Source organism: Zingiber officinale, chromosome 4B (assembly GCF_018446385.1).
Source record: "Zingiber officinale cultivar Zhangliang chromosome 4B, Zo_v1.1, whole genome shotgun sequence".
NCBI lineage: Eukaryota > Viridiplantae > Streptophyta > Magnoliopsida > Zingiberales > Zingiberaceae > Zingiber > Zingiber officinale.
In genome coordinates this window covers 124,678,001-124,698,070 of record NC_055993.1, presented here as the reverse complement: position 1 = coordinate 124,698,070, position 20,070 = coordinate 124,678,001, and the positions used below count along the sequence as shown (strand labels likewise).

Here is a 20,070-nt window from a genome sequence, read left to right as displayed (position 1 = left end):
GTAGATCTCTAAACGAATTCAATTTAATATATTGTACGTCTAGTTATTCAACTAAGTCAAAGTTATTATCTTTCAAAATTTATAGTTTAACATTCATATACGTTATAGCAACTATGAAATCGTAACTGCTAAAATTGCATGGTAGATCAATTATAACAGTTACGAAACTTTAATTGGTACAACATAAAATATTAAACCCTTAATTTTAAGATATCATAACTTTTGATTCGGGTTGAACTATGGGATGTATAATATATCAAATCGAAACTCACTCAGATATCTACAACTACTTATGTGGTGAAACCCGTAATAGCTAGGTTTCAAACTTTAAAAATATCGTTTAATTTTTTTTGAAAAGCTATGAATAATTTTAATCTTAAAAAAAATTATATTATAGCAGTTATGAAATACTAACTGTTACAACATAAGTACGCAATCGGATCTAGAATTTAGATAGTGAATAGTGAATGCGTGTCCGAAGTGAATAGTATATAGGATTGTATTTATGTTATTTTATAGAAGCGAACGTCCTTTTTGATAAAAAAATTTAAAAATGAACTCTCTTTCTATTTTTGGCCGAATATATTTTTTTTCATAATATCTGACTAAAAAAAATGTGATACATGAGGAATTGAATTGTATGGACAATGTGAAGATGTGAACTGAGAGCCAGCCAAAAGACTTGAAATTAGTTCATGATATAGCTTCAAAAATTGACATTAAATGTGGAGAGAAATAAAAGGTCTTCAGATTTAAAGCACAAAAAACATTATGAAATTGTGTGATTTTTGCTGCTCAAGTGTCGTTTTCAGCACATTATAAATGTTTTTTTTAATATCGTTTATCGAGATTTGGCACTAATCCGACCTTATATTCTGCCCAACTAAGTGAATTCAAAAAGCACCATTGATTGTCATAATCAGCTTCACCAATAATTTAATAATTGTGTCGAATATGATTATTTGGGAAATGCAACCTGCTTTTTATAAATTATTTATTTGGTCCATTCAACTGTATCAATGGATTAGCTTCTTAACTAACACGTGACAGAATTTAGACAAGATAGATTTGGTGTGCCATTATTGTGTTTCGATTAATGCAATAACTATCTCTAATTACTCTAGTTCACGCCCAACTAACTAACTCAATCTCAACCGTCCAATCCTGTTTATCGTTCTTCACCGGACCGGCTGCCGATATCCCGTCGTCGCGGCTTCCTAAATCCCGATATAAAATGAGGACTCTTGAACAGACTGTGCTCGTCTTCTCGATCTGTTTTGTGGGGGATTCGAAAGGGCATTTTGCGGTGCTTAGGCATCGATTTACTCTTCAATCCTTGGGCGTCTGGCGATAAATATACGGTTTTTTAGGTTATCATCAGGTGTGTCAATCTTGTTTTTTCTATATATTTTGTGATATAAGATTGAACTTGACATTGGCTAGAAGCAATCTTCCTTGATGTGATTTTGCAACGCATTTTTTCTCCTTGCGCTCTAGAGTGAGAAACTTCATTTCTTGGATTTTAGGCGTGCGTTTAGGTTGCTGTTTCTGATGTTTAGGTTGGATTTTAGGCGCTCTGTTGAATAGTCAGCAGACCGTGATGCTAGCGTTCTTCTCGGTTTTCTTCATGGTTTGGATAAAGTTTCAGCAGTTTCAATGCGATTATCTTCTAGATTGGTAACGTTAGACTGAGGGAATGGAGACAAGGACAATGAATCTTCATTCCGCTCTTAAAAGGTTCTTTAGACAGTAATGCCCGAGGCAAATGTTGTACTTTTCCATCCTTAGTTTGTAGCCTGTAAAGAGGTTTAGCAATTTGACTTCCACTAAGAAATAAATGATGAAGGGTTATGTTATTTGTTAGATGAGACTGTAGCTTAACATGTACATTCCTTATGTGGAGCATCTATTTCAAACTGATCATGATGTTTGGAGAAATTAATCCTTGATCTGTTGCTGAATTATTGTGATACCCCACTTTCTCAGAGTTTTGACTTTTTTTTGCACCCATCTTTTCTTTCCTGTCTCCAAGTGTTGAAATAAACAATATGTTGTCGGAGATTTATGGAATATTAGTTGAATTTAAATTATATTGAATTAAATTCAATTTACAGTCAAAATGACCTGAGCGGATAATCTCAGACTGCCAGTAGGGGCTGGTTTTTGTTAGTCCCAAAGAGCGGACTGAGTCGCTGAGCTGGCAGGTCGGTTGAACAACAAGTCTGTGTTGGAGAGCGATAGTTCTGGCAGATCTGCGTTGCAGAGCAACAGAGTGACAGAGCGGGCAGATCTGTGTTGCAGAGCGGCAGAGCGACAGAGCGGGCAGATCTGTGTTGCAGAGCGACAGAGCGAGCATATCTGTGTTGTAGAGCGACAAAGCAAGCAGATCTGTGTTGCAGAGCGACAGAGCGGGCAGATCTGTGTTATAGAGCGACAGAGCGAGCAGATCTATGTTGCAGAGCGACAGATCTATGTTGCAGACTGACAGGTCTGCCAAGTGGTCAGTCGGGTTTTAAGCTGCGGACCGAGGCCTGCAATTGACGCAGTTTCCTTGAAACAGATTCGCCCCACCTCCGGTTGTGCTTCGAGGCTTACTAGGGTCGTCTGTTTCCTAGGATATAACGACTGCCCGTGATTCTCACCAAACACTGGTGGTCACGACGAACTAAGTGGCACCCGATTGCTATCATGGGCTCTCCGCTGAGCAGGAGTTGCACGACAGAGGAGGAGGGAACACCGGTGGAGAGTTTTTGCTTGTGTTTTGCTGTGTGTATCCTCTGTCTGTGATCGCAGCCTCCTTATATAGGAGCTCAGATCAACGATAACGTTAATGATCGATTAATGATCATTACTCATCGAGCAATGAAACACCCACCGTTTCACTCATCATCACTCGACCGTTTTGATTCTGCATTAATCTCGAATTTAATGCATCTGTTACATAGTAGCAAAAATATTATGTGGCAAAATGTTGGTTGTTGCACACAAGTCAATATGGTTCAGTGCAATTCGGGCCCTGAATTTGTACCCACGCATGAAAAAGAGCTTCTACTCATGCATTTGTTCACATTCTCAATACAAGTGAATCAATATAAACTAACCAACATGCCTTGAAACTTCCAATATGGGACTAAAGTCCCATTCACAATGGAACTTCTATCCTCTTCCACCTCTTCTCCATTCACACATATTCAACACCAAGTTCTACCAGCAAATGTTATCCCGACACATAAATATTCAACTGATTCTGCCATCCCGTAATTAGAATTTCTTGAGTCACTAAACAGATTAAACTTTATTCGTATCAATTGTGGCAGAGTAAAAAGCTTGTTGTTTTTTTCTCTATATGAGGAAGTATCTATAAGTTTGAGGTGACATAAGCTAGCCATATGATATCTGTTTTAGAGACGTGTCAACTCCTTTGATATTATTCTAACATTATCAATCTGATATGCACCTTTATTCAATCCTAGTTGGTCACTGCTCTCACCGGAGACTTGATACTTCGGGGCATCAACTTCTTGTCCACATGGCAAAGTTATGGGTCGGGTCAATTGCTCTTGTCTAAGCTTAGCATAAGCTCATGATTAGCCGTTGATACGATGAATAAGATGGACCCCCGAAGTCGGGGGCAGAGTCAATAGAATTTGCTGATGTGGCGGTCACAGTCAAGGAATGGTCAGCACTCGGGACCAACACGATTACATGTTTCGGCCAAGTGGTCTAGTCTATCGAACCTTTGGTCCGATCTGATCTTGAGTCCTTGAGGGTCGATGAAACCTCGAGTTGTTTCAGTGTCATTTGGAGCTAAGCCCACTGGGTCACAGGGGGTTAACACAAGCACGTGTCTCGATCGAGTGGTCTGACCTATCAGGCCTAGCGGACATGCTAAGCACACAGCCCGGTCAAGCTCTTTGGCCGAGCAGAGAGGCCGAGCGAGGGTTGAGTCCTTGAGAGGATCATCATTCTTTAGCCGACTCGACCATGTACGCAACGAGGTCTAATCGAGCGATAGAGGCGACTCAACTGGCTTACCATTAAAGCATATTAAGGGTCCATAAACCCAACGATCTAATATTCCTTTTTGACGTTTTGTGTAATGGTTGTCAGAGAATACATGAATATTCCCTATACAGTCTTTATGATGGAAACTTCCATCCTGCAAAGCGCAAAGGTGGTGGGTCTATTTTTAGAAAGGTGTTAGAGCATCAGAATGATCGGTCCTTTTTTGGAAATGCATTAATATTCGAGCATAAAGGAAAATTGACACTATATAAGGGGACGCTACGCTACGCAACATTATGCACTCAGAGCTGATTGTTCCTTTCTACTGTTCACTACATTCTGTTTCATCCCGATCACTTAACTGACTTGAACGTCGGAATGTCTACTTCGAGGACCACTCCCTAGCCCGGCTGTTGATGTTTTCTTACCTCCACATTCTTTTTTGACAAGCAGGATCGTTCGGCGCCCCCTATTCTCGGTACAAAAGTCTTCTCACGGTTAATAATGAAGCTACTTACTTAGTGCACCACCTTCTCCGATTTCAGACAGGATCATCCGTAAAATGACGGCTGGTCCTCACATACATTCATTTGATTCAACTTTACTTAAAACATAGGGTCTGATCCATATTAGTATATAATAAATAATTATCCTCTAAATTACTATTCCCTTCATGTCAGTGAGGGGTGTCTATAGAAGACAAAACACTGAAAGGGACTTCTCTTTAGGAAGAGAGCATAGGATGACCACATGATCAATCGATCAAACACATTTTCCAGCCTGCTCTATGAGCAAACTGCAATCATGGCTTCTCCTAAGAGTGACCCACCCACAGATTGTTCTCATGCATGGTTTTTCCTCCTACTTTTCCTTTTTCTCTCTGAGTTTACTCAAATCATAATTATGGTGCCTTGAAGGGGCCCCTATTTTAGACCTTGCGACCAAGATAGCTCGAGAATCAGGGAATGTCCATGCAGTTTTAATTACTAGTGATCAGTATTTTTGAAATAGGATTAGGGAAGAACCGATGGTACCGACGGTTTAATTTTGAAAATATATTCTATGCCTATGCCTAAATTTTAGTCTCTAATCGGAGCCAGATTGTGTCAGTGGTGTTGTGTTGAGCATGTCAACATGAGGAGAGGAAAATCCAAAAGAAGGTAGACACAAAAGGAAAAACAAAAAAGAAATTAACTTACCTCATCACAAAAACCAGTAGATCGACTGAAGCTCTCTTTGGTATCACAATTTCAAGTAAATTTTATGTAGTGGTCAAAATGTGAAACGGTAAATTTTTTCATACCAACCAAAACAATTTTTGCCTTCAATTTGACTGCAAAATATATGCAGAAATTTTTGTAATTTAAACTATTATGTATCCAGAAATTTTGGATCATAAATGACATTTTGATCTTCAAGATGCAAGTTTTTTAATTACAACTTGTATCTATTTCTGCTGCAGTCACCCAACGTGCAGGTGCCAGGACCAGTTGTTATTGATTATGTTCTTATGGCAAATTGTTAACTAGTCGGTATGCAATTGGCTGAAGACAGACTATGAACAAAGAGCAGAACCTTATCATACAACTGGAATATGAACACACAAGGATTTAGTGAAGAAGACTGAGATGCAAAACTTTGACTGTCAACAGTTAAAATTCTTTTGCTGTAATTTCATGTGCATTTGGCAACCTTCCAAGCAACAGACAGAACAGAATCTTGCCATACTTTTTGTAATGCAGAGTAATCTTCAATCAAGAGGTTTTGTGAAACTTTGGTCATAAACAGATCACTAAGTTCTATGTGTCAATTAACTGATTCTTATCATCTCCAAATTCCTGAGTCATTCAGTTTGATAATTTGTTTTCTGTGGACTATGCATGAAAATTTACATTGAAATGAATTTCTGCATGTTCATCTACTGAGAAACTTGCCAAACTCATTACAATTTTTTTAGATGCTTTACATGGTTGGAATTGAACTGCACAACTAACCCCACCAAGATCATTATAAATATAAGAAGCATTTCTTTCAAAAGATGAAGAACTGATGGGACTGGGGCCTCAAAAGACTCATGTATGTGATCAGGTCTCCTATTTTTTGTCTCTTAATATCATCATGTAGTAATATAGCCTCTCTATAGTATAATGTATGGAAAAAAAAAAACTCCTTTCAACAGTCTGATTTGTTCTTGCAATCTATGATTCCTTTGAAGGCAAAATTGTGCAATTGTGCTTGTATTAGACTTGGTGTAAAGTTAGTCATTTATGAATGATAGTAAGAACTAAGCATACACTGGTAACTTGTATGAAGGAGGATCGCAGTGCTTCATGTAAATTCCATTATGTTAACTTCAGTTTTGCTCCTGTACTTTAGTCATTCATTATCAAAAGTATCATCAGCAGACCTTACATTTCTTGTCACCATCAAACCTACATAGAGTCCACTCCTACCAACCTCAGTGAGAAGTGGGCAGACCTTACATTTCAACTTGGGTTTCTCTTGAAAATGATAGGATTGCAAACATAAATAACTCTCCCCCTATTTTTTTTTTCTTTTCCAGTGGCATAAGTGATTGGAGAAAAGCTCCATAGTCCTGAAAGCAGGGTGAGCAGGTATTAAGTAAAAAAATTCTTTCTTTCTTTCTTTTGTGTGTACTCTAGCTTTTCCAGTTTGGAAGGTCTTGCATGCTTATTGCCAGGGGATCCTCCTACCTGTAAAAAAAAGGCTACATTGTGCAACCTGTGTCTGAAGGATCTCTACTAATGATTATAATTTACTAATGAGATTAAGCTATAATTTTCTAAAACTCAAAACTAAATAATATTGCATTCTGCACTGTCACTAACACTGTTAGGCATCTATCTCCAGAAAGGGGCATGATATCAACATCATGCATTCTTTATGTTAATTTATTTGTTGTGGAATGTCTCTGCAGGGCCTAATTAAGGTGCATAAACTAATATAGGCAAATAAACTTAGCCTGTCTTTTTCTTCTTTCGATGAATTCAGCACACTGGTGAGTACTAGTGGGAGTAGATGCCATTGTGCTGCCTAGGCGTGATACCCTAGCAAAACCACTCACTGTCTAGGCCAATTTTTTTAAAGCCAACCTCTCAGAAAGAAGCATGGCAGAGGAAGAAGAAAGCTAATAAGGTTAGCCCCCATAAACAATTTCTCTTCGTATTGTGATACAGTTTTCAGCTTTATATGTTTCTGTTTGGCATTTTTTTATGGAAACAAGTAAAAGCTTTAATCTTTGTCTGCATCTTTAAACATGTATCTTACTTTGTTGATGAAGGGAAATGAATGAGTCATGTTGGTTGGTCTGGTAGGGGACATGGGCTAGGGTTCTTGAGATTCTCAGAGCCCCAGCGAATAAGGGAAAATGTCAAGTGGAGAATTTTGCACTAAGCTTTGCTCCCTCGATGGTTATCAATTATCGTGTGAGGAAATTTTTTGCTGCTATGTCTTACATCAGTGAATTAATATTATGAATGATTAGAACTAGATTCTTGCTGAGATTTGGTTGGATTATACCATAACAACTATGTTTTCTTCCTGTCAAGTTTGTCATTGAGTGGGTAACAGAGACTTGAGCTGAAATTTTGTAATTGATCAAAATTGAAACATTAATTAATTGCACAATTGACATTCAGCACCCATTCACAAATCAATCTTCTCCATAGTGCTTTTGTCTTTTGTTTTTAGCATATGATATTCTAAGAAGTAATAAGCTCTCATTGTGATCATCATGATGTTAAGAAAAAGTTGACCCTTAGTGCTTAATTTGTGATCGATGTTTTTAATTGGCAAAAATAATAATAGGAAACGTTTGATGCCGTTGCATGAAAAAAAAAATTGTTTATTTTGCTAAAGGAATTAGAATGAGTGTTGGAATTTGCATGCTCCATAGTTTAATAAGCTGATCATAAAGGAGGCAATTAAAGATCTTCTAATTGGTTTGGTGAAGGAACACTTGCCTTTTATCTACTAAAATTTAGTGTTATCTCCTAGCAAAGTTAAATTATGTAATATATCATTGTCGGTTCACAATTCAATATCAAGAAAAAATAAGTCTACAATTAATTATTGCAGGAGTCAGATCACCACAATTCAATTAACTAATTCCATTCAATTATAAAATAATCCGATGCACAAACTTCCGTCAATATAAAATTTTAGGAAGGAATTGGACTATATTGAATCTATTATTTCATAAGACCGAAATTCTTGATCAATAGAAGAACAAGATAACTATTTTACTTCAAAGAGATCACAATAGATGATTAACTTATTTTATATTAGAAATAATAGTACGAAATTCAATAATATGGATTCCTATTTATCAATGATATTCATGATCTAAATAATTAATTGAATCCAATGAAATCATTTCACTATGGTACGATTGTAAGAGATCGGACGAGCTTTTTAAAATTTATGATGTTGGACTATTCGTCAAAATTGATCTGTGTTTTCTGATTACTTTTATGACCGATGAAAAACTTCCGTTAACTTCAAAATTAATCGAATATGTAGATTGACTAGTTGAATTACCAAAAACTGAAGTCTTTTGTTTTTATAAAGCAAATCCAATAAGTATAACATTACTAAGATTATTTTCAACATTCAAAGATGTGACCACAAGATCATAATATCATAATTTAATATTGGGCTAAAGCTCTCCTCCTTAAAATATTCAGAAGTTGCACCATGCCACAGCTCTAGCTAGGCAGTATATTACTTCTCTCCCTCCCTCTCATAAACCCACAAGCCTCTGCTCCCTCCCTTCGCCGTCATGCATTCCATCTTTCATGAAGGCATTGAGGCCTCCATCGCCAGCTCGTCGCCTCTGCTACCCTCTAGCAGCTGGTGGCCGCCGCCCGTCTCCTCTTCCTCTTGGAGCTACCAGTGGCAGCCGCCGCCGCCGCCGCCGCCACCTCCCTGCGGCCCCGTTGTCGTCGCAAACTTAATATCCTCGCCGTCCTCGTACGACGAGCCCAGCATGGACGACTCCTCTGCTGACCTCCCTACAAAGCCAGTAGCCGAGAATCATCTCTGGAACCAAGTTCTAGTGTAAGTGTTCCAAGTCATATTTATCTCTAACTATTTTAGATCGATTAACGACGTGAAGCTATCTTTGCTTATGGCTCCCCAAGTGATGATGTCCGTGGTGTGTTCGAGCCCACAACAGCCTTCGACTACTTGAAGAAAATGGACAGCAACTGGGAGTTAAATCTGAACCCTAATTCCTCCCTCAGCTGGTTCATTGCTCCTCCAGTTCCATGCCATGATCAAAAAGCTTCCACGAGTGGCTGCTTCTTCCATGAGGCCAACGCTCCATGGAGTTTATCCGACGGGATTCCCTTCGATGGATGCTCAGACGCTAAGCGATCGACGGCGAGAAGTGGCCAAGGAAAGAAGAAGAGATCAAGTGAAGAGACTGCTGAATCACTCAAGAAGTCCAAGTGTGGTAGCTCATCAGTTTCATCTCAAAAGGTTGGGATTTTGTTTGTGTTTATAGATTTGATCATTTTTTTTTTCTTTTGCGGATTCGGTTTTAAGCAAATTTCAAGCAGATGCAGGTGCCTAAAGCAAAGATAGCAGAGAAGATTAGTGCTCTCCAGCAAATTGTCTCACCGTTTGGAAAGGTATAATTTGTTTTTTAATCTTTTTACAAAAAAAAAAGAAATATCGACGAAATCTATAGTCCGATTAATGTTAATTTGTTTTATGGCATTTTATTTCTGGCAGACAGATCAAGCTTCAGTTTTGATGGAAACCATAACTTACATCAGAATTTTACAGGAGCAAGTGCAGGTAAGAACTGCAAATATCATAATATTGCAAAGCCTAATTTTATGTAAAATAATAATAATAAATATTTGTGAATGAATAATTTTTTTCATTTATTTTTATTGTCTGCCATGGCAATGCAGCTGCTGAGTGATCCATACTTGAGGTCGAGTGCCATCAAGGTATAGATAGAACAATCAAATTGTCAATAAGAAACAGTTTGATTTTTGTCAAAAAAAAAAAAAAATAGTTTATGTGTTTTTAGGGGCAGGATAGTTCGTGGGACGGAGAGATGGAGACGACGGTGGAGTCAGAGGTGCATGAGCTGAGGAGCAAAGGGCTTTGCTTGGTTCCTGTTTCTTCCATCCCTCCACTTGAGAGTGAGTCGAATAGACCGGAATTTTGGATGCCGGCATTTCACAGCTGCTTGTATTGATAATAGCTCGAAGATGTATCTTCTCGTATAGCCTTGTGATTATAGTTGTAGACAAAGAGAGGGTAGCTAGAAGTACTATCCAGAGTGATTGAGCATCAGGCGTTTACAAGTGTCGTCTTTGAAGTCCACAGTTGAATTCAAAGTTCTAGTATGTAGATGAGAGATAGGGACAGGGAATTTACGATGGCAATTGAAGTGTAAGGGATGAGAATTTGCAATAAAGCATTGGATGTACATTAAACAAGAGTTTAATTTCCTCAAGAAAAAGTCTTCAAACAAAACTAAGAAACTGATACATTTGCAAGACCAAAAACTTCAAAAAATTTCAGATGCAGTTGATACAAGATAGAACACAGTCTACACTTGAAACAACCATACTGAGTCAATATCGGAGCATGGCAAGAAAGAAAACAACATAGTACCATCAGCTATTTGGTGTCGAAAGTCAAATTAACTTAGCAGCGATTCGAAGGTCTGGAATGCCAGGTTACAAATCCAAGCTAGTTGGGAAACTGAGGGTGTGGCACTCTAGATTCCTCAGATTAAGCTGTGGATCAGCAATTAAAGCAGAAGATAGGGATGAGCTAGTTGATGTAAATGCATGAAATATAGAAGTAGCATCATGTGGTTGGCTGATATTCAAAAAGTAAGTTTTCAATGAAGCAGGTTAGGTAATTAGTTACGTGTTGACGTTTTTTTGGCTATCTTAGCATCTGTCCTATCTTCAACATTATCCTTGCGGTAAAATTGCAAAGGCAGGACTCCCTAATAGATAAGATACATGAGCAAGAATAGACAAGTACTATGTCAATTGAACTTACTAGTGGAACCTAAACTCAGCAATTCATTCTTGTTAGAAAAAAGTTTGGCAGCAGGAGAACTTAAAAGAGGTTGAGCTGATGAATGTTCATTGCATAGTATCAATGGTTAGAATGTTACTAGCACGAGGGAACCTACGAACCTTAAAAGTTTTTGAGAATGCTTATATGCCACAATAATCAGGTTGTGCATAGAAAATTGTTTCCTATCATTTGCTAAAATTCGTCAGATACATCTTGAAATGGCTAGGTAAGAGAATCCAAAATTGGCTATCTGAAGCTCTGGGACAATTTGGACAGTTAGGAATTAAAAAAAAACAAATTAACAGACTATTTGATCAATGGAGTCTCCTATTATGAAACGTTATCGGGCTGGGCTGATTTTGGAATATTAGATACATCTAGGTGTGTTCCATTTTATCCTTTGTAGCAGGAGTCTCTCACCCTTCATGTCTCCTTATATGCATTTCAATCCTTTCATACTAAATTTCATGATTTCCTATCCCTTTATCCAAAAAACCACTCAGCATCATTTATGTTTCATATTAATCTAAAAATATAATAATAGGTATTTGCAAACAAGCTCATTTCCTTTTGGATACCATGCATGTTTAATATCTAAACTACAATACAAGAAATTAGCTAAAACAAAACATACCACAACAGCATTGCCAGTCTCACAAAATTTTGGGATACAAATGAGCCTCACTAACTGCTTCTCAGGCCCTGCAAACAAATCAAAATGTGACAAATATAAATCAGGCATATTGAAAACAAAATTGTAGCAATGATTTTTACCTTGTACTAATGTGGTTTCGTATTTATCCTGATTACCAATAAAGTACACATGTGGACAACTTTCAATGAGGAAAGGATCTCTATCGGTGAAAGGATAACATCCTAAATATGGGAAAATGACAAGAAGTGTTACCAACAGAACAAACCAAAATAGATAGATCAATGAAGTTATGACATGCTACTCATCTAGACAAGTGAACATTACCAACAGTGTTTGGAGCTGTCGGTACAAGGTGCCTCCATTTCAATGTCTTCTCCAAAAATTCAAGTCTGTTTTTAGCCTCAGAATATTTGAACAGATCATCTATATTCTGGCCAGATGTTCCAAGAAACCTATTAATCAGTCACCCTGTTAAAACTTGTAATTACACAAGGAAAAAAAAGTAGATTACAAGTTTGTTAAGTGCTCACAGAATGTCATCCAACTCAAACTGATGAGGATTTGTGCATGACATAAATGTGTTATATGCAGATGCTCCAGGAAACAAGCATCTGTTTAGAGGCTGGCTTAAAGAGCACATATGAATACATATAAAAAATTGATTATTAAAGAAAGTCACTACCAATAGATGAGTTTTGTTGAACGAACACATGCTGGTTAGAAGGCAAGATCACTGGTCGGTATGAGAATAGGAAAGTAGACAATCACCTGTTGAGGTAAGGAAAAGTTTGCCGGATCATTGGGTCCTGGCATTATATCAACAGGCATAGCTGCAACAAGCTGCAAACCCAAAATAGACAAGTGAATGGAAAAGTTTGTTGTTCACTATGTCATGTGCATGATATAAAACAAATTATCCTCCAAAAGAGAAGAAAATGAATTTTATAGAAAACTCTTAACCACAAGGTTTCTTCTTTCATAATCTGATTTGTCAAAATGTTTCTCAAGGTGTAAGTTGACGGGGTTGAAAGTGCATACCTGATTCAGTAAAATATCTAGCTCCTTTATTGGTTCTGTTAAGGTAGACTGATCCCTGGGAGCAATTGTCTGGTCTCACATGTATACAAAAGAAAGGTAATAATCCTTATAAACCTTGAGAAAAAATTACATGAACCAGCACAAAGAAGCCCTGGATGCAAACAAAGAACCTATCCTTAAAAGTATATAAATCAGTAGGAAAAACCTTAGAGAATTACATGACCACTAAGAAGTACTTGTGGAATTTGCACTGAATTTCCAGCAACAACAACGTGGACTATTTGCGATGCAATGCTTTGTTCCTGTTGTACGCAGAAGCATAAATAAACTCAAACATTGGTCTCCCTCCAATGACCCAGCGAAAGATAGAACGTACATTTCTATCACCTAAATGACCCGTAATATGGTCAACAAGAAGTTGGAATTGAAGTGGATTAAATATGCTGCTTCCAATACTCAATCCAGATACAAAAACAACATACTTGTCTTCTCCTGCAAGAATGATGAGACAACCTAAGATCCCGAGTTGCAAAGGTGAAACATAAGTCACGTTCTTGATACACTGAACTGAGAAAAAATATTATTCTTTTAGACACAACTATTCATTGATCATGTAACATCACAATAAGCAGATAAAAGGAACATGGAAATATCTTTTTTTGGTTTGAAGAAAAATAGATATATCTTTGGACAAGAAAAAAAATTGTGAATAGGAATCTCCATGTGATTCAAAAGTTTTATTGTTGCAGATGTTTGTGGTCAATTCACTGCATGACATATATGCATTACGCAGAGGCATATGTGATCAATATTAAATATTCAAAAAAAACTATATTGGTATTTAAAATATTTATCAGTTGCAAAATTTAACACCTACAAATTCCAAACAACTAAAAAGGGTCGCCTAGGGCTTTATTATAACCAAAACATAAAATGTGATGAAGTCAGTGCAAACAATTATTTCATTTCACTAAAGTACACAAACTAGGGTCTCCTTAAACATCAGATTAGCTATCTCTGATTGCTCCCATTGCTTGAAGATAGACTTCTCTCGCTAAAGAAGTTTGAATTTGTTTTACCATCAGAACTTGTACATGAGCACACTGGCCTTCCTAATAAGTACACTAACTAGCTATTGTATATAGACATAATGTTGAGGAAAGGTAAAATAGAACAGTACTTGAGCTAAGCGGCAGTTCAGTTTGAGGAGGTATCCCAGCTTCGAGCATATCTTCAACAAAAAAATCACCTTCACTAGTTTCCTTCCCATGAAGGGCAACAACAATACCTGAGAGAGATAGTGATAATATTATGCTGTGTGAAGGACTCCCTTTGACTATCTGAAAACTGATGATGAACTAATTACATATAAATTTTACAAGATGTATGTACCACACTATATATCAAAAAATAATAATAATAAAACTATTATAATGCAGTTTGCACCTGTTACAAAAGCAGAAGGGTCAAGCAAACTACCCGTAAGTGTAACCCTACCACTTTCATCTTCCAAAATAAGATGGTCATCAGGGTGCACAAAATTGTGAGGCTTCACAAGAGGAACTTTAGATCTCTGTAAACAAAATTGAGAGTTGAAAGTTAAGATTGGTCCTAGTAAAGACATGCACCTTCATGGTTCAACACTGGATGGTTGATTTAGGTGTACCTCCTTGGAATACTCATCAAGTATAGAAGGCTTAAGTTTCATGTGTTTGTATATCGTGCCAACAATTATGCACTCTTTCCCTTCTTCAAGTCCCAAAATTGTTTTAACTGCAGGAGAAAAGAGGAATGAGATACAAACAGTAAGCTCTAACAAAATTCTTAGTTTCTTATTTACAAGAACCCAAAGTTTTAATTTTGCTTTCTAGTAATTGAGATCTTGAAATACAATAAGGAACCAAAGAAGAATTATTTATTCTGATTTTCCAAACGATTCAAAAATCACATATGACTAAGATTGACTAGTCATACTAATTGGATGTCAGCACAAATAATCTGAGACAAGACAAATGTTTAAACAACAATAAATAATATCTCAAAGAGGTACTCATATGTTTCCAATACATTCCACCTTATTAATGTATTGTAGGAAATTGCCTTCTGTTTCCTTTACACAAAGGTATCCATCTTCCTAAAGAAGCGAAAAAACAAAAGATCTCAACCCTGTCACAGTCTTCTCTTCATACATCAACTTTGATTGAGTATTTAAAAAACTCAAAAAATATAGCATTTTCAGAGTATTTCAGCTGCACAATAGAGCTCACATATCAAGGCATCACTCAAAGAAATTTAACACAAGATCCTCAACATAAGGGCAGTTTGATGAATCAAGCCAATAGTGGAATGCCAGACACTTGGAAAAAAAAATTGTCATTAAAAAGTATTCAGGTAGCTAAAATAGAGGTGAAAAGGCAAATGATTTTACAGGATAGAAGAAAATTTTTCGCTGATTCAAATTTGGCCAGTCATCAGAAAGTTTTATAATTGAAATAAATATTTGGAATCTACAACACCTAACCATGCAGTTATTCAAAAATAAATAAATACAGCATCACTATGTACTTGAACACTAAGGCTTTAGTTATGCTACTCTACACTCATATGTTAGCAAATAAAACACTTAGAGAGAGAATATATCAAATCCAATCAAAACTGTTAGACATCCAAACCCATCACTCCGAAATTATACAGTCACCAGAGAAATCCAGGAAATCACCGGGAAGGTTGGGCTTCCAATTGGGAACGAGCGAGTAAAGAAGATTCCTCATGTGGTGGAGCCGACTGAAGTATATGTGGCTGTACTGCTGCCCTTTGTACTTCTCCTTGTGGATCTCAAACCTTTCGTCCTGCAACCAAACCAAATGATCAACATGAAACAAAAACAAAAAAAATAACAAAAATAGCATAAAATATAGGCTAGATGTAGGAATCAACCGTTACCAGATTATTGTATATAGCTTGCTCCCTCTCGAAAAGCTTAGAACTTTCTTCGTTCATCTCGACGTCTGCTCTCATGGTGGGAAAAAGAGAAGAGGGAAAGCAGGAAGTCGGGAATGGAGCTATATCCCGTAATTCCTATAGGGTATTCGAGGTCAGAAGCAGATATCACTGTGATTTACCAGCGCTCGATGAACATTTGGCAAGTATAGCCGGGTGGTCGGAAATTAAGAACAATTCATACCATACCTCCTTCAGGTATCCGAAAGACGTGCAAGGCCCCAAAGAAACGGAGAGGCGGGTGAACGATGCTGCCTTCGGGAGACGGCAAAAACCACTGCCGGATAGAACGGAGGGGAGGAGAGCGGGGAGCGGAGGCGACGAGAGAAGAGAAGAAACGAGAACGGGGGAGATAGGGTTTATAGGTTCCAGAAGACGAAACAAAGGTGGCACGTGGACTGCGATGGTTGGCAAGAGCAGTATTCGGTAGGCGAAGCATAACAGGTGATCTTTTTCTACTTCAGTACGCATAGCGGGAAAGGAGAAGAAACAGAGCGATTTTAGAACCATTTTCAAAAATATTAGATTATTAATTACATTGTAATTATTATTAGCAAAAAAAACGCCCCCAATATTTTTTTCCTACTATGTCTAATAAATTATAGATGTGAATTAATTTTTATTTTATTTTTGAGATGCTTTTCCAAAGTATTATTTTAAATATAAATTGGAGAAAAATCCCTCAGCACAATTTAAATTTTACCCTTAGTCGCTATATAAAATATTTATTCTCATTCCCTAACTAAATATAATGAATATTAATTTATCTAATTGTCTTCATTTTTATAAGTATAAAAAGTTTAAAAGAAGACATAATTTTTCCTAAATTTATCATTATTTAAAAAGAATCTAGTATGTTTTTTTTTTAAATTTAATCGATTCAGCTTAAGTCAATCTATTGGTATGAGCTCCCAATCGATTGATCAGGTGGAAACAAATTGTACTCAATTTGATAAAAAATATACTAAATTCTAATTTAAATGTTCTTAATTTAGAAAAAATTATATGAACTTTTTGTACCTATAAAAAAAAAGGATAATTAGATAAATCATTATGCATTACAAAATTGCATACAAGCAAAATTTGTATGAAGAGAGTAATAATTTTTTTTTTTTTTTTTTATGTAGAGACATAGGAAGAATAATTTGTTATTAAGGAGTTTTGAACAATTTTTTTCTTATTTTAAAAGGTTCAAAATATTTTGAAAGTTAAATAAGATTGTAATATCGAAAGTGATTTCACAGTTTTACTGAAAGTAGTGTATCCCCGAATATGCATGAATCCGATGATCAGATTCCGACGTTGAATGGATGATAAATCCTCCCTTCAGAATTTATCCTATCCTCCATAAGAACAACATCACACAAAAATTTCATTAATTCGATTGAAAATTGAATTAATCAATTTGATTTATTCAAGAAAAAAAAATTTATTTGTTCGATTTAAATTAATTCGGTTCAATTTTAATCGAATATTCAATCCTAAATTCATTTATCTTTATAACAAAAAATAATAAAAAAAAATTGATAAAGAATTTATTAAATTACTATGAGACAAACTTGTCTCAATCTATCAGTTCCCAATTGTATTTGATTTTTTTCTTCATCATTTTAAAAAACAGTTTTTCGAGTATCAAACTACCTAACTTTTAATCTTTTCTTGAACTGGTCCACCTAGATAATCCAATCTGATTATGGGATAAAGTTGCCATATAAGTTTGAATTAATAGATAGATTAATCATCCAAAGCACTATAAGTCACACTTCAGTCTACGCTCTTAAACATTACCAGATCACCAGTTCTTTTATATATATATATATATATATATTAATTGGCAACCGGTATCCAATTCTTCTAACCAATTAATCCTAGGGATGATGGGTAAAAACTTTCTTACTCTATAGAAAATACAAGAACTTGTAAATTAATCAAAGGAGTAATTAGTCAACATTCTCCAACCAATATCAGTGTGTTATTTTGAAGTTTCTTAAAACTGAAGCAAGTTACATAGTCGCGTTTGAACTAATTCATCTTCTTCGAATTGCTTTCGCTTGCCAGTACAATTTTTCAGTATTGTACATGAATGGAAATACAAGAACTTTGTTTCAGTGATCAAGATCTCGGAAACAAACAACTAAAAGAGATGACATGTGAGGAAAAGTTACAACTTCCAGTTACCCTACACACTTCAACCAACAACAGTGCATTCTTTAAAAATTTCTTATGTCTAAGAGTGGATTGCCACCACTTCCCAAACTAGTCCCACCAAACTTATCAAACTTACAGGGAAGCTTCTTGCTCTTTATTTTTTGCCCCCACTTCTCATTTTGATCCTTCCAAGTAGACATCAGTCAGTGGGACAAGAAGAATTTAAAGTAAAATAATCACACACTTACATCAGTTTTCAGCTTCTTGGAGAAAACTCCAATTTTTCTTCACTGCATTCTGTTCTTACCTCTTTAAAAATTCGCCTGCCAAGACCCTTAGTGGAGGAAAATATAGTCGACTGGTGGAGGAAGAGTAGTCTTTCTCAATCAAACATAAAGAAGTTAACAAAGGACTAGAAAATGCTAGCTTTAGGTTTCTTGAACTGATAAAAAACAATATCTTTTAAAGCTTTTAATGGAGGACCAGAAGTTAATATATATTCCAGATGCTTCAACTTACATAAGTTTGTTGTCTACAATATTACACAACCCTCAGACACCAATCTACAAGAAGAAAGTCTTAACTTCTCACTCCCACTCCTCATTTTGATCCTCCCAAGTCAACATTAGTCAGTGGAACAACAAAAATTCAAACTAAATAATCACACACTTCCATCTGTTTAGTTTCTTGGGGAAGATTCAAATTTCTTTTTCAGTGTATCTATTCTCACTTCTTTAAAAATCCACCATCTAAGGCCCCCTTGGTGGAGTAAAATATTAGCCCAGTGGTGGAGGAAGAGTTGTGTTTCACAATCAAACTTAAAGATGTTAATAAAGGACTAGAAAATGATGGCTTTAGGTTTCTTGAACGGATGAAAAATTACATTTTTAAACGTTTATTCAACATCTAATGGTGGATACATATTCCGGATGCTGCAAGTTAATTTCTTTTGTTTGATTTCTAGTGTACTTTATTATATAAAGACATCAATTTACAAATAAATGGCCTGGTCACAAGAACAAACCCTAACCAGAGAGATACAATTTACAATTTACTTTTTCTAATGAAAGAGTTAAAGAAGAATACTTTAGGGGAGGAACATTCTGGAGTCGCGATCCTCTCTAGCCTGGGCCACTTCCTCCGCCGCAGAGGCGGTGGAGGTGGTAGCGCATGAGCCCTCAGAACTAGCTCCGCAAGCCCTTGACGGTTGGGCGGCGGGAGCGGCGGCGACGACGAGAACCCGGCGGCAGGAGGGGCAGTTGGAGCGGGACACGAGCCAGGTGTCGATGCACGCGACGTGGAATCCGTGTCCGCACTGCGGCAAGATGCGGATCTCGTCGCCGCCCTCGAACTCCAAGAGGCAGATCGGGCACTCGGCCAGCCTCGCGTCGGCGGCGGCGCCGTAGGAGACCTTGGGAAGATCCCTGAGCGCCTTCTCTGTGAGCCCCTTGCACAGCGGGGAAGCTGAGGCCCCCTGGCGGAGCCAGGCACAGCGGGCCACGAGCGCGAGCCCGACGACGCAAATCAAGGCGCAGAGCAGCGCCGCGAGGATCACCACCGCATCAGAGTCTACGGATAGCGGCTCCGAAGGCTGGGACACCGGTAGCATGCCGGAGTCCGTCTGCAGGAGCCTCGCCGCCGGGGGCATTGGCGCACCGAAGAGGGTTGTGCGATTGGATGCCGGGTCGTCTGAGCTCAGAGCAGACGGGATCAGTTAATATAGCATTAGCCGAAAATAAAATACCAATTTTGCCCTCCGATAGTCCCCTCCTCTTTTTTAAAATATTCTTAAATTTTAATTTAAATAAAAATGACAGGCATATCTAATTTTGTAATTGTGAAAGATTTAAGAGCTAAATAATTTTGTTCTAATAATAAAAAAAATCCATGAAAAAATTGGATAAATACTCTTATAGATATATTTTTGATATCTTGACATAAGACAATTAAATCAATTCAATAAGAAAGAGACACAATGAAGAAAGACTTCCATTCTGTGCATCCAGAATTACTTATTAGAACAGACACCAAGAGAAATCACACAATTTAGATGACATGAGAGAACAGAAAGTGGAAAGAGAAACACACACAATTTAAACTTCTAGAATCAATATTTATGATGAATTGAAGCATCAGATTTGATAAAA

The 20,070-nt window shown here is 37.0% G+C and overlaps 3 protein-coding genes and 1 long non-coding RNA gene across 13 annotated transcripts; 2 read left to right on the top strand and 2 right to left on the bottom strand.

Moving 5' to 3' along the window:
* The first annotated feature begins 1,169 nt into the window (after positions 1-1,169).
* LOC121976449 lies at positions 1,170-8,224 on the top strand. Of its 3 annotated transcripts, none has more exons than XR_006110631.1 (3): positions 1,170-1,381; positions 5,468-6,081; positions 6,569-8,224. It is a non-coding gene; the product is annotated as an uncharacterized LOC121976449 (long non-coding RNA). The 3 variants fall into 3 exon arrangements; XR_006110632.1 differs by having other exon boundaries at positions 5,468-6,620; positions 7,018-8,224; XR_006110630.1 differs by having other exon boundaries at positions 5,468-7,161; positions 7,307-8,224.
* Positions 8,225-8,715: 491 nt separating this feature from the next.
* On the top strand, positions 8,716-10,484 carry LOC121976448 (transcription factor bHLH113-like). Of its 2 annotated transcripts, none has more exons than XM_042528615.1 (6): positions 8,716-9,084; positions 9,168-9,507; positions 9,594-9,659; positions 9,763-9,828; positions 9,948-9,986; positions 10,070-10,484. In XM_042528615.1, the coding sequence occupies exons 1-6, from the start codon at positions 8,807-8,809 to the stop codon at positions 10,238-10,240; spliced, it is 960 nt and encodes a 319-aa protein (XP_042384549.1). In that variant the 5' UTR covers positions 8,716-8,806; the 3' UTR covers positions 10,241-10,484. The 2 variants fall into 2 exon arrangements, with proteins under 2 accessions (XP_042384549.1, XP_042384548.1); XM_042528614.1 differs by having other exon boundaries at positions 8,719-9,084; positions 9,588-9,659.
* Positions 10,443-16,121, bottom strand: LOC121976447 (DNA polymerase delta small subunit-like). Of its 7 annotated transcripts, none has more exons than XM_042528609.1 (15): positions 15,965-16,121; positions 15,719-15,853; positions 15,495-15,624; positions 14,442-14,548; positions 14,222-14,348; positions 13,956-14,063; positions 13,152-13,342; positions 12,994-13,077; positions 12,776-12,844; positions 12,506-12,577; positions 12,268-12,359; positions 12,062-12,189; positions 11,857-11,958; positions 11,717-11,784; positions 10,443-10,787 (listed from the first exon to the last, which is right to left on the bottom strand). In XM_042528609.1, the coding sequence occupies exons 2-15, from the start codon at positions 15,791-15,793 to the stop codon at positions 10,728-10,730; spliced, it is 1,413 nt and encodes a 470-aa protein (XP_042384543.1). In that variant the 5' UTR covers positions 15,794-15,853; positions 15,965-16,121; the 3' UTR covers positions 10,443-10,727. The 7 variants fall into 7 exon arrangements, 6 of the variants coding, with proteins under 6 accessions (XP_042384543.1, XP_042384547.1, XP_042384544.1 ...); XM_042528613.1 differs by having other exon boundaries at positions 13,152-13,267; XM_042528610.1 differs by having other exon boundaries at positions 15,719-15,886; positions 15,965-16,113.
* A 1,698-nt stretch (positions 16,122-17,819) lies between these two features.
* LOC121977922 (probable E3 ubiquitin-protein ligase ATL44) lies at positions 17,820-19,768 on the bottom strand. The gene has a single exon (XM_042530324.1). The coding sequence runs from the start codon at positions 19,569-19,571 to the stop codon at positions 19,011-19,013; it is 561 nt and encodes a 186-aa protein (XP_042386258.1). The 5' UTR covers positions 19,572-19,768; the 3' UTR covers positions 17,820-19,010.
* Between the last annotated feature and the right edge of the window lie 302 nt (positions 19,769-20,070).